Source organism: Crinia signifera, chromosome 9, assembly GCF_055691185.1.
Source record: "Crinia signifera chromosome 9, ASM5569118v1, whole genome shotgun sequence".
NCBI classification, from domain to species: Eukaryota; Metazoa; Chordata; class Amphibia; order Anura; family Myobatrachidae; genus Crinia; species Crinia signifera.
The window spans coordinates 137,922,882-137,937,392 of NC_139225.1; the positions used below are offsets into that span (position 1 = coordinate 137,922,882).

The 14,511-nt window shown below is 46.9% G+C and overlaps 1 protein-coding gene across 1 annotated transcript; it reads right to left on the minus strand.

Annotated features, from left to right (window-relative positions):
• Nucleotides 1-10,102: 10,102 nt before the first annotated feature.
• On the minus strand, nucleotides 10,103-11,974 carry LOC146036727 (4-galactosyl-N-acetylglucosaminide 3-alpha-L-fucosyltransferase FUT5-like). The gene has a single exon (XM_083160623.1). The coding sequence runs from the start codon at nucleotides 11,931-11,933 to the stop codon at nucleotides 10,929-10,931; it is 1,005 nt and encodes a 334-aa protein (XP_083016749.1). The 5' UTR covers nucleotides 11,934-11,974; the 3' UTR covers nucleotides 10,103-10,928.
• Between the last annotated feature and the right edge of the window lie 2,537 nt (nucleotides 11,975-14,511).

The following is a 14,511-nucleotide window of genomic DNA, read 5'->3' on the forward strand; positions in this document are numbered from 1 at the left end:
CTATGTATAGGCAACGCTACTATTGTGGGCATTATGTATAAGTTGTGATACTACTACTGTCGGCAACTGATGTGGACGTTATGTACAATATAAGTTGCGCTGCTACTGTCAGTAACTGTGTGCGATATATATATATATATATATATATATATATATATATATATATATACGGCGCTACTACTGTCGGTAACCCTGGGCCATTATCTAGTTATATGCAGGTGTATTTGGGGCATTGCGTGGAGCATAAGGTGTGTCGTAATATCATATGGGCATTATGATGTGCAGCATATTGTGTAAGGGGCATTATGCTGTGTAGCATAATACATAATGGGCATTACTGTGTGTGGTATAATGTGTTATGGGCATTACGATGTTATTGGTACTTTTATAGGGCCACGCCTCTTCCCCATGAAGTATCGCTCCTACATTTTGCCGCGCGCCTTCGGCGCGCACTCTCCTATTTTTAGTGTGGTGGTGGGGCAAGCACCAATTTGCTTTCTGGCACAGGGTACCAAAGTGGCTAGTAATGCCACTGGTTCTGGCATAACTAGCCAGGGGGAGCATCCTGTGGGGCTCCTGATATTATACAGGGGAGCAGCCTGTGGTGTCCTATTATTGTTTTATTTTATTAATACATATACGAAAAACCTCAATTTAACGATACGCTGTTACTTATGGGCCGGTGCTCTGGACTTGCCCCCCAGGCTAAAAGTTGCCAGCCAGCCCCTGACCAATAAAGATATTAAAAAGCACTGCTGGTCCAAGTAGAGATCCCTGGGGTGCCCCACTTGTAACCTTTCCCTCCTTTGACTGTACTCAGTTTACTACAACTCTCTGTTTTCTGTCCTGAAACCACGCTCTTATCCATTCAACTATCTTAAAATCCAGTCCCAAGCTCTCAAGTTTATTTAACAGTCTTCAATGTGGGACAGTGTCAAAAGCTTTACTAAAGTCTAGATAAGCTACATCTACAGCCCCACCTTGATCTATTACTTTATTCACCCAGTCAAAAAAGTCAATAAGATTTGTTTGACATAATCTTCCCCCAGTAAACCCATGCTGTTTCGGATCCTGTAAATTGCTGGTTTTGAGATATTCTACAACTCTTTGTTTTAAGAGTGTTTCCATCAATTTCCTTACTACTGTTGTAAGGCTCACTGGTCGATAGTTTCTTACCTCTTCCTTTCTTCCACTTTTGTGCAGTGGGACTACATTCACTGTTTTCAAGTCCTCTGGGATTACTCCAGTAGCTAGTGACTGGTTGAATAATTCTGTTATTGGTTTTACCAGCTCCCCTTTAAGCTCATTTAGTATCCTTGGATGTATCCCATCTGGCCCCATTGATTTATCCACTTTCAGTTTTGAGAGTTCTGTGTGGACTTTCTCCTCTGTAAATGTACTTGTTTCTCCCTCAGTTTTATGACTATGCTTGCAACTTAACTGGCAATGAACATTTAAAACAGTTGAAACTATCCGATATCCCAGTTAAATATCTCAATTCGGGGTGTAGTATGCCCTGTGCAAAATTTTGTATTGCATTTCAGCATATGACGCAGATACCATTTGCTAATTAAGCCGAACTGTTAGTCTAATTACGTCCATTGTGCTAAGTCCCGGGGACATGTTTTGCCATTTAGACACCCATGTGGAGCCTACTGTTAAATCTATTTTCTTCCGTGTCAGATCATACAGCATGGAAGTTGATAGAGGTCTGCCTTCGCTTGTGATTATTAGATTATTTAATGTATTGGTAAATTCAGCCTTTGAAAAGGTAGTTATTAATTTTGAGATGTAACTTTGTGCCTGAAAGTATGCAAATGATGGGAAAATTAAATTTGGGAATCGTTCTTTTAATCTAGACAATGTTAGAACTGTCTAGATGAAGATTTAGAATTGGGAAATAAAATAGGTATAGTTAATCGAGTATAGGTCAGATAACGGTCTAGGGAATCTCAAACCCAAATATAGCAAATAATCTTGTGTCCAGCGAAATGGGAATGGAGAGGACCATCCCCGGGTAGCCTCAGGGTATATTGCTAGTGCTTCTGTCTTATCAAAATTAATCAAAAAGCCAGAGATGTTTTGGAAACTTAACAGATTTCGCTGAAGACCAGGTAAGGCATTCTTGGGATTACTAATGTATAATAATAAATCATCTGCAAAGGCTGACACTTTCATTTCTGAGTCCCCTAAAAGTATGCCCCTCCAGGTAATATCTTTTAAGAATGTCCTAATCAATGGGTCTAGAGCTAAATTAAAAAGTAGTGACAATAGCGGACAGCCCTGACAGGTCCCTCTATATAAGGTAAAGCCTGAGGAATTTAAACCATTAACCATTAAATGCGCTGTGGGGCAAGAGTATAACATATGAAACACATTCATGAAGCCCTCTCCAAATTGTTGGGTCTGGAGTATCCTAAGAATATGGGCCCAGGAGACTCAAACGCCTTATCTGCGTCACAACTAACTATGATAGCTTCCTTATTGGAGAGCTGTTGAAATTTATGTAGGGCAGCCACCAACATTCTGACATTGTGCACAGAGGTACGTCCCCTCACAAATCCATTCTGGGCGGGGTGGAGGATCCTGGGTAAAATGGACTAGAGCCTTTGAGCCGATAATTTAGTGAAGAGTTTTAAACCCTGGTTCAAAAGGGAAATGGGTCTGTATGACTGCACCTTCATAGGGTCTCTCCCAGGTTTAGGAAAGACCACAATTCTGGCTTCGTAAAGCCATGTGGGGCGGGGTTTCCTGAAAGCATGGAGTTGAATAGGGAGGTTAGGTGGGGCAGTATCTGCTCATGAGCCATTTGATGAAATTCGGCTCCAAAGCCATAGGGGCCCGGAGATTTACCTTTAGTTAAAGATTTGATAATAGGGGATAATTCTAGATCAGTGACAGGGGATATCAATGATTCCCTTTCCTCTGAGGTAAGTTCAGGCAAGTCTGCTAATCTGAGAAAGTCAAGGCCTGCCTCAGGGGCATCGGGTGGGGATGAATAGAGTTGTTCGTAATATTTTTGGAATACTTGTAAAATATCTCTGGGGGTCTCAACTGACGAGCCCAGGTTCCTGCTGTGAGCAGGAAGGTGAGGGTAGCGGGTGACAGAATGAGTGGGGACTTTGGCTTAGGGGTGACAGGCTGTGAGCAAGAAGTTGAGGGTAGTGGGTGTGGGGTGACAGTATGAGTGGGTTTGGGGTGATGGGCTATGAGCAGGAAGGTGAGTGTAGTAGGTGTGGGTTGACAGAATGAGTGGGGATAATGGCTTTGATGTGATGGGCTGTGAGCAGGAAGGTAAGGGTAGTCGGCGTGGGGTGACAGCATGAGTGGGGATAATGGCTTTGGAGTGATGTGCTGTGAGCAGGAAGGTGAGGGTAGTGGGCGTGGGGTGACAGAATGAGTGGGGATAATGGCTTTGGAGTGATGTGCTGTGAACAGGAAGGTGAGGGTAGTGGGCGTGGGATGACAGAATGAGTGGGGATGATGGCTTTGGGGTAACAGGCTTTGAGCAGGAAGGTGAGGGTAGTGGGGTGACAGAATGAGTGGGGATAATGGCTTTGGGGTGACAGGCTGTGAGTAGGAAGGTGAGGGTAGTTGGTGTGGGGTGACAGAATGAGCGGGGATAATGGATTTGGGGTGACGAGCTGTGAGCAGGAAGGTGAGGGTAGTGGGCATGGGTTGACAGAATGAGCGGGGATAATGGCTTTGGGGTGATGTACTGTGTGCAGGAAGGTGAGGATAGTGGGCATGGGGTGACAGAATGAGTGGGGATAATGGCTTTGGGGTGACGGGCTGTGAGCAGGAAGGTGTGGGTAGTGGGCGTGGGGTGACAGAATGAGTGGGTATAATGGCTTTGGGGTGACGGGCTGTGAGCAGAAAGGTGAGGGTAGTGGTCGTGGGGTGACAGAATGAGTGGGGATAATGTGACGGACTGTGAGCAGGATGGTGGGGGATAGTAAGTGTAGTGATGAGTGGGAATAATGTCTGTGACAAGGTCGATTTTAGCTGTGTGCCAGATAGAGAGGACAGGGGTGAGGAGAAGAAAGGCAGAAAAATAGCCAGATTAAAAACTACCCTGATGCTGAGAGTGACGTCATCACGTCACGTGAGTTCCGGGTTTCTATTCGTCAGAAGGCTGGGGAGGCGGAGCAGCTAGGAGGTGACTCTCTGCGCCTTGTTCTGCCTGTCAGTCCATGGGGCGCACGCTGCATGACTGATCACTCCTACTGCAGTCTTATTGCAGGGGCAGGCCTTGGAAGCGGTGGGTGTGGTATTGGGGTCCGACAGTCGGGATCCCGAGAGTCATTATCCCAACGTCAGAATCCCGACTGGCCGGACCCAGACAGCATGGTGAGTGCAACTAAGCCCCTTGGCACGGTGGCTCGCTACGCGAGCCACCTAATCTGTTCTCCCTCTATGGGGGTCGTGGACCCCCACAAGGTAAAATAGCGGGTGGCCGTCGGGAAACCGTCTGCCGGTGTTTTGACAGTCGGGATCCCGACGTCGGGGGAATGCCTGTCAGGATCCCGACTGTTGGGACCCTGTCTGGCACCCGAAGCGGCAAGTGTTGGAGACAGAGCAGAGCCCTTAGAGGCCGCACCCCCTGCATGATGCCCCTATGCATTCCCGATGCCATAGGCATTTGCCTAGTTTGCCTATGCCTAGGGCCGGCTCTGGCAAGGGGTGTAAGTGGTGCCAGCAGTGCAGGGGTTCTGGAGGGGTGTCCTCAGGGTAGAGACTAGATCCCCTTCAGTTTTGATTACAGGATATGATGTTATGTAAGGGCGGAAGTTGTTAGATGCCCTCACAATGGTTTTATTAAAGTGTAATTCACTTAGGTGTAGGTTATTTTGTTTTATTTTTAGCTGCAGGCTCGCTATGCTCGCAGGCTTCGGGCTCGCACCCTCCAGGTATACTGGGGTTTGCTCCATGTCCTGGCACCTTGAAAAACAAAAACAAACATTGGTTCTGCTTGCCATCGATGGAAGGAAACCATCTGGTTCTCCTCCATCAATGGCAAAAGCATTCGACATTGGCCATAAACCATCGATGATATGGAATCATGGATGGTGGATGGCCATCCCTATGTGGAAGATAGTGAGAGCATATATAAAGGTTTTGGCAATGCCTCAAGTGTGAAAGGGACAATCTCCTATCTCTCTCTGCAAGTGTGATTGCCCTGCTGGCTGAGGTTGACAAATCGATCCCCTTCCTAGTCCACGGCGCTGCTCATAGTACTTTAAAAATACTATTGGGAGGGGCATAGCCATTCCTTTGTGATATGGCCATGCGCCCACCAGGTACATGGGCCTGTCACTACTCTTGATGGAACTAGGAAACAGAATGGGTTGTCAAGAATATTATTGGAACTGAAGTAAATGGCGTAGCAATAGCCCCTGCACACCCTGTGGGGACCTAAAGTGGCTCCATCCGAATATAACCGTTGTCCACCTGTCCCCCCCATATCCTTCTATATGCCCCCCACACCCATGTTTCAGTCTGTGCCCTCATATGCTGCTCTATCCATCTGTCTATGCCCCACTTCTCTCCATCTGTCTGTGCCCCTCCATCCATTTATGCCTCCCCCCCCCCCATCGGTCTTTTCATCTATGCCCCATGCCTGTCCGTATGTCTGTCTTTGTCCCACCATATGGTGTTTTGTCTGTCTATCCGTCAGTCACCCCATCTATGCCCATATATGGCACACTGTCTGCATGCTTGTCCCCTCATCAGCCAAGCCCTCCCCATCCATCGTCTGTCTGTCTATGTCTCTCACTGACACACTGTCACGCCCTGACACACTGTCACGCCCTGACAAACACTCTTTTTTCCATGATGCCCCTGACCACCCCTTTCTCTCTCTTCCTCTTGCTCCTCACTCTGTTTTTATCTGTTTTTCCCCTGACGCCCTCTTTGTCTCTTGCTTCCTTCATCCCCCCCCCCATAAGGGGCATTGTAGTAAAAGCGGTAGGGGGGCCCTTTCCAAAATTTTGCTATAGGGCCCTCAAACTTCTAGTTAAGCCTCTGGCAACACCTCCAGGCAATGAAAATGTCCTTCCCTCAAATTTCCGCCACATCCATAATAACTGCCTTTTATGAGGTGGCATCCATTTTGGGAGGGGCTTTTTCATTGCCGGCAGACACGACCTGACCCCAGAAGGGATGAAGGCAGAATGGTGGGGGAATCCTCTTACAGATGGATAGAGAGGGGGGGGGGGGGTTTCCCTACAATTAACTGGTATGGGGGAGTGACAAACTTTTTGCAGCATGGGGGAGCAAAATGTATAGCTATGCTACTGACTGAAGCAAACATGTAATAATAAGATATATCTCTAGCAGGTGCTGCTGCAATGAGTATAATAATTGTTAGCATTAGGCAGGCCCACCATCAGGAATTTTGGGGCCCGGGACTCATTTCCAATCCGGGCCCCCCTCCTCACTTGACTTACCGTAACCCGGCTCCTGCTCCCCCATCTCCTCTTCCACTGAGCTACAGCCCGGAGGTCCCGAAACACAGGCTTCTTCAACTCGGGCTTTTGGCGGCCAAATAAAATGCAGCACCGGTGAGCTATTCAGAGCTCATGTACCGGCAGCTGCTCCGATTGGTTGCCGGTACACGAGCACTAATTGGCTCAAAAGCCGGTGCAGTATTTTAATTGGCTGCCGGCATCTTGGGTTGAATAAGCCTGTGCTCCGGGACCTGCTTTGTTCAGGGCAGCAGAGGCAGTTGGTGGGGCTGCGGTGGACAACATTAACTGCCTGGGCCCTTCCAGAGGCCAGACCCGGGACAGCTGTACCTACAGCACCCCCCTATTGGCGGCCCTGGCATTACGTAGCTGCTTCTGGAGGGCTAAATGTGGATTTACCCACCTAACTGAAAAGTGCCTCTGTCTTTTCTGGTATGGGTCATAGGGTCGACAATAATGAATGTCAATCTTTTTCATTAGTGGTCGACCTATTGACTCTTAACCTAAATTGTGTCAACCTATAATGTGACTCCATCCTGTTCCTGTCTATTTCTAACATTTCATTCATAATACATTTGGACTGTGACCCCAGGTTTGGAGGGAAAATGTTTTACATTGAAGTAGATCAAACAACATTTGCAGTTTTTCCTTTAGGGATTAACACAGAAAGATGTTTGGGGCTATAGATCAACTGAAATCATGGCCCTTATTCTGGTTGACTCGCAAGGCTGTGAAATTCGCAGCCTTGCGAGCCCCCGAGATGCCTCTCCCATTTTATTTGCATAATCATCCATTTGCAGCCTTGGGTGCGGGAGAGAAATCATTTGATTGCATGGGAACGCCCATGAAACACTGGGCGTTCCCATGGGCTGTGCCGCCCCCCCCGCCCACACTGCTAGGTGCGTGTGGGATGGCGGACATGTAGATCACCGTGCCTGCTCACACCTTTTTTTTTTTTTTTTTCCTGGCAGCAAACACTGTAGAGCAGCAGACACAGGTTCTGGACGACCTGGAATTCGATATTCCCATATTCAGCTGTGCAGCCAAGAAAACCGGGAGTTCCAGACTTCTACCACAGCTGCAGAATAGGCCATTCTTGTTTTCTTCTCAATTGGATGGAACTGATCCCATAGATCCCAACTATCACGATTACATGTACTGCAATGTCTCGCGTGGGAGGTGGAGATAGCGGGGGGGGGGGGGAGGAGCCAGTGATCACTTCTCTGCTCTGCAAAGCGGTTATGGTATATTAGATCTACAATGTGTAGGTCTACAGTCATATGGTCGAGCACTAATGGTCAACAGTGAAAAGGTCACCAGGGTCCAAAGTTTGACAGTGAAAAGGTCGACATGTTCAAAGGGTAGCCACTCAAAAGGTCGACATGAAAAAAGTCGACATGAGTTTTTCATGTTTTTTGGGTGTCTATGCTGACATAGGTCAACCGTCTAAGTTTACCGTGTCCCCTGGCATGGCTCACTGTGCTCACCATGCTCCGGGCTCGGCACACTGTTATACTCTCCCTCCCCACCATAGTGGATGGTAAGGTATGCAATACCGCCTGTCGGCACATGTCGGCTCAAAATTTTGATTAAAAAAAGGCATGTCGACCTTTTTCATGGCAACCTTTTGACCCTGTCGACCCTCGGGCTGTCAACCTTTTGACTGTCGACCTTTGGACCCTGACGACCTTTTCACTGTCGAACTTTGGACCCTGTCAACCTTTTGACCGTGTCGAACTGTTGACTGTCGGCCAATAGTGGTCGACATTATGACTATCGACCTATAGTCAATCCATAATGAGTTTGGATACCCTGCAAAGCAGTCAGCGATCACTGAATAGATGGCGTGCGCATGTACACAGCATCCAGCAGTGCACGGAGGGGAGAACACCCCTGAACACATGACTACAGGGCTTGTGCAGCGAGGACATGGCCTGCACCACCTGATGCTCCACCCCCTCTGTACAGCTGCTGCCACACTTTGGCTCGGCATTTCCCAATTTCTAACCTTTGAAAGTTGGGAGGTAGACTATTACTGTAGCAATATTCAGCAATGATTCAAACCCTCAGGTCCTTTCTCAAGCTATACCTCCTAAAGGTCCCACTTTTCGCGGGGCCGTCCCTTTTATTTGGGACTTTTCCGCTTCCCGCAAGGTACTGGCAGTGTCCCGCGGTGGGGAGGGGGGCAGTTAGGAGTCCCCCCGGTCACCCGTGAATAGACACTGTGCACACAGCGTCTATTCCTGCAGCTAGAGGGGCTGGGTGCATGGCCAGCAGCTCACGGAGCTGCTGGTCATGTCCCTACAGCCAGGGGCGAATTTAGGGGTCAGGCCGCCCCTAGGCACAACATTTTTGTGCCCCTCCACCCTATTTTAATGTAATCATATATGTATATACATTGTTACTAATATATTTCATTAAAATTTAACTGTAGCCCACCTTAATATTTTTTTAAGCACTCTGGACTGCTCACTGTACGGAGGACCCGGAGGGAGGGAGGCACTTTTTTGGATACACAGCAGCCAATAGACTGTGTGTGTGTAGAGTAGCCAATGGGCAGGAGCCGGCAGCAGTGAGCCTGAGCCATTTCTGGACGCGTGGGGGGACCGTCGGACCCAACCACTAAGCGGTGATGTAATGTGCATGACAGAGTGGGTGGGCAGTGGCGGGTGACGAGCGGCGCTGCCGCGACATATGATAATTCATGTCTGCTGCTATTTAACAGAATGTCAGCCTTACTGCCGCCCTTAATTGGTGCCGCCCTGAGGCCGGTGCCTCACGGGCCTAGGCACAAATCCGGCCCTGCCCACAGCAGCGAAAACAGGGAGTGGCCTTGAGGAAGCATCACAAGTATAGGCCACGCCCATTCCCCACTAGGTCATACCCCCAAAATTTCGGGCGTGTACCCTGCAGCCAGTTCTTCTAAAGTTGGGATGCATGCTCAAGCCAAGAGTCCACAATGTTGCTTATTAACGGCTGTGTTTAGACAAATGATACGGTTGGAGTATCGGCTTCTTCTTCTGAATGTTTAATATTTATCACGCTACAATTCTAATATTCGACTTTAGGCCCCTTTTCTTAAGTCCCCCCCACCCTCCCCTCCTCCCCCAAAAAAGCTATAATCCAGCTCTGTACAAATTCTAAGGAGAATAATCTAGAAATTGTTTTTTAGGTTGATTTAATCAAGTCTGAAAAAAGTGTTTGTACTATTGTACATTAATAGCAGCAGTTCTGTCCCTTCCATAAAAATAGAATATTATGGAATCTTCACATAAATTACAGAACATTTACTAACCGTGAATTGTACATAAAGTTTGCATATAAGTGTAGCAATGACTTGCTTTCATAGTCCGTCCACTGATTGGATGTCAAGATGAAAGCTGGGTACACACAGGGCCGGCTCCTCCAATGCCTAGGGTGCCGGGATCTGGTGGTTGTGGTGGTGGTGTTGTGTGTGTGTGTGTGTGTGTGTGTGGGGGTCTGCCTATCACAAAAATAAGGCTCTTTATGAGGAAGCAATCAGTGTATCTGATACAAGTGGCTGCTGTGGAACTTTGAAGTCGCTACCTCCACACTTCCACACTTGAGGGTCTGAAAGTGGGTATTGGTGACAGAAGCTGATTGGATAGCACTTTGGCAAAACAGTTCTCTCATGTGGTTTGCGTATATTCACGCATGCTCTAACCCCGACTATTGGGGATGGGGACAAATTTGGCCCGTTATGAATGGCTTGGTAAATAGTCCCCTGTATTTGTCACATGGACAAGTGTAGATGTAATTAACATGCACAGTATGTATATACACCAATGCAGATGGTGCAGATGTTAGCATTACTACCTAACAGTACAGCACTTTAAAATGTTATCTACTCTCTGGGGGAGATGAATGAAGCAGTGAAAATGTGAGGCAGTGGAGAAGTTGCCCATGGCACCCAATCAGCTTCTACCAATAATCTGATAAGTGATACCTCAAAGCTGATTGGTTACCATGAGACTTCTCCACTGGCTCATTTCATTGTTTTCACGGCTTCAAACATTTCCTATTTAAATAATCTGCTCCCCATAACTTAAATTTTCTTTTATGAGTTCAGTAGTCTGGTCATGGTCTTTTGGTGTGGAGTTTGTATGTTCTCCCCATGCTTGTTTAGCTTTCTGCATTGGTCTGTTTTCTTTCCATACTCCAGAAACATACTTTATTTTGACAACACAATTAGCCCTGGTGTATACAGTACATGTGTACACGTTATAGATTGTAATCTCCACCGGTTTAAAGACTTTTGAATTAATTAAAAAATCTGTCAAATACTGCAATCTAAAATGTGTGGGGGCTTACTCTGAGCTGGAGGTATTCAATAAGCAAGGATTACCCTGTGCACGAGTAATAATAGTAATAATAATAAATGTATAGATAACACAACATTCTTCGGATTTAGTCATCTGGACCAAAAACATTCTCCCACTTCTAGACCTTGACATCTTCCAGGAACCACTTGGCCACACTTTGAATGACCTGAAATCTTGAACGTTCCCTTACTACTGCACAAGGTTTGCAGTAAGCGTATGATGCTTCAGTTCCAGGTCTTACATGGTAATGAGTTCTCCAGTTGAAATACTTCCTGTATTTCTCATCGTCCTTGTCTAGCTGGAGAAGATAATCCGCCAGATCCTTGGCACTTGAGAAATCATCAACATGAATAAAGGCATCTCCAGGGACAAAACGCTCATAGTTCTTGCGAGGTGTCCCCAACACAACCGGCACTGCCCCTGAACCAAACGCGTTTGACCACAGTTTCTCAGTGATGTAATCCTTGTATATTGAGTTTTCAAAGGCCAAATAGAATTTGTACTGCGATATGGTTGAATGAGTGTCTTCCCTACTGAGTTTCATGTGTTTTGCCCCATAAACATCAATGGGAATGTGTTTCTTTAGTTCCTCGTAATATTTGATGCGGGGAACACCCGGGTACCATTTACTAACTACCCAGGACACCAGTTTGGATTTTTTGGGAATTGTGAAGTTTTGAGGCTCTTTCAAAGTGTCAATGCCACCATAGGGTAGGAATATATCTGAATCCTGGCGAAATGTCATTGTCAGATTCATCAAGTTATCCAGCATGCCCAAGTTTTTGATTATAAGCGGGGGCTCCATATTGTACCACACCCAAAGTTGGAAATGAGGTCTTGGCTTTTGGGGTAAGGAATATCTGTCATACATAATATCTGCGTGATGTAAGATAACGGCATCAGCCACACTATACAGACTCCTATCTACTGTTAGCTTGCACCCGCTGATGCCATAGTCTGTGTAGCACCTATCTAGTGGAGACACATACCCCCAAGGCCATTTCCAAATCAGGACAACAGTCTCCTTCTCTTGTTTTGCACTCATGTTTTGCATAGTCATGGGATCCCATGGCTTTGAGAGACCCGGTGTTTGTAAACGGTACCATGCGAAGGACACAAACATCAAAATGAAAAACGTGGCATATATAAATAGGTGCTTTTGGTTCATCTTCAGTCTGGAAAAAAGTTAGGAGACATTTATCAAACTTCAGGACACAGTGTTGAAAACATTTTGCAGGTTGTTGACCACAATAATTAATAAGCAATAATCAAGGTTCTTGGTACATTTGTTAGCCAAGAAATACTAGCCCACCAACTAGCGTCTTGGCGTCCTCGTTTCTGGTGGGTCCCTAATACCAACTTTGAATCCAGTAACCTCAATATTGCTCAGTGGGTGAGTTGTACAAAGCCTTGAATAAATTGATAACATGGAGAGTGATAACGCACTAGCCAATCCGCTCCTAATGGCCATTTTTTAAATACAGCCTTAACATGATGGTTGGGAGCTGATTGGTTGGTGGTTTATCACTCTCCATTTTATCACTTTTCAAGCTTAGTACATCTGTCCCAATATGAGATAACAGAGCTTATTATAGTTATTGTTGAGTTTGTATCAGCATTGCATTTTTCCTTGTTTACATAACTACAAGTCCCACAATGAGCCTCCCACCCACCCTTATGTTGTTTAAACAGGACATGCACAGTTTACTAAACCCATCATTTCAGCGACAGGTTGTCCCCCTGGAAAAAGATCACCAAGTTCTCAGAATCATAGCTAGTTACAAACAAACTAAAACCTGTACTGTTGGTGTGCCTTGAGGACCGTGGTTGGGAATGCCTGCATTAACAGGTTTTTGTTCCAATCAGCCCAATCTGACAATCAATCTGTATATGGATGGCCAGCTTAACCTTGCACCAATCCTGTGCAAATCCCATTTCTAAAATGAATGTTACAAAACATGGACCGGTGCGAGTCCGGTGCCCTTGTGGGCTACTGGACGGACTGTGACATACCACCCAACGTGACCCTCTCCAGGAGGGACACAATGCTCTGTTTCTGGACTTCCCTCTTCCTACTAGATTGTAAGCTTCTCCGAGCAGGGCCCTTTTTCCTCCTGATGTCAAAGCCCTCTTCTCTTCACATGTCACTCACAGCTCTCCCATACTCAAACACTCAGTGACCATCTTTGTCTGCATACTCATCTCCATCATTGGCCTCAAGCCTCTTATAGTATGTTTATTGAGTCCTCACTACTTATATTTAAGCTGTAATGTGTATTGAACTGTGGCTCTCTTTATTTGTACTCTATTTTTGTTATTTATTCAGTGTTATGCCAAGTTTTGTCTCCCTGTACTGTTCCTTTGTACGGCGCTGCAAAACACTTGTGGCGCCTTATAAATAAAATTATAATAATTATAATGTACAATTACTATCAGCTGTGTGGAAATACCTTTCTTTCTGTTTAGAACAGGTGAAGGCAATCATACATTCAGGGCCGGTGCTAGGGTGTCCGGCGCCCTGTTGCAAACCATATATTTTGCTCCCTTTCACATTGCCATTGCAACAAGCTGCAGCCCGATTGTGGGAGCGTATGCAACATGCGATCCTATGGAGGATCTCGGGTGCATGTACATGTATGCAAAGACCATCTCAGTGCTGTGTCCGCAAAATGTTGCAGGCATTAAAGGTGCCAATACACGCTGCGAGAATCGATACGTTATGGGCTAGATCGCATCGCATCGCACGGCATGCAATGTGTGCGCGATGCGATCCAAAAGCAGTACAAAAAGTATGTGAAGAACTCGTGACTGAGGGGGAAAGGAGGGGAGAGAAGGAGGAGATGGAAGAAGAGGGGAGGAGATAAGAGGGAGCGGAGTGTTTAGGACTGGCAGTGGCACTGGCACAGCACACTAAGAAGAGGGAAGGAAGGGGAGGCGGCGCTGCTGTCTGTTCATCATTTGATTGACAGCTGACAGGCGCAGGGAGCAATGGGTTGGGAGCGGATCCGGACATGAGATGTCATCCAGGCATTCACAGACAGCGCTACATGCCTCAGCGCAAGTGTCCGTGAGGAAGAGGGGGCAGGTCGCAGGAGGAGGACAGTGTGTACGCGGTGCAGGGAGCTGCTCAGCCTCTCCATACTGCCGCCCGCTGTCAGACAGGTGCTGCGGGCGGCGTGCAGGAGGCAGTGACAGTGAGGGCTGAGGCAGCTGTAGCAGAGCAGTGAGGGAGACAGCACCTTTTCAGCATGGTTCCCCCTGCTTTGCAGGAGCTGCTCAGTGGGTAGTGCCGGCAATGCATACATTAAGAGTGAAATTCAGAAACAGAGCAAAGTGTCCCTCCTAGAGAGGGTCAGGTTGGGAGGTTTTTTTTTTTTTTAAATATGCAGTCATTTACAAGGCATGGCTTTGCCTTGTTAATGACGGCCCCTTTAAAAAAACGGCAAGTTCAGTCATTCACATTAGTACCAGTGAAGCTTAGAATCTATATTCTCAAACCCACTGACACATAGGATGGGAGTTTTCCTGAAGATGGGATGTTGCCCATAAAAACCAATCCGATAATACAGATGGAGCTGGGATCTTCTTTGCAGGGAATGGCGATGGCGATGCCATCCGCCATCCCCCGCCACCCGCCATCTGTATTTGCGAGAGGAGACGCGCGCGCACGGGATGTGCTCGCGTCCCCTTCCGACGGCTTC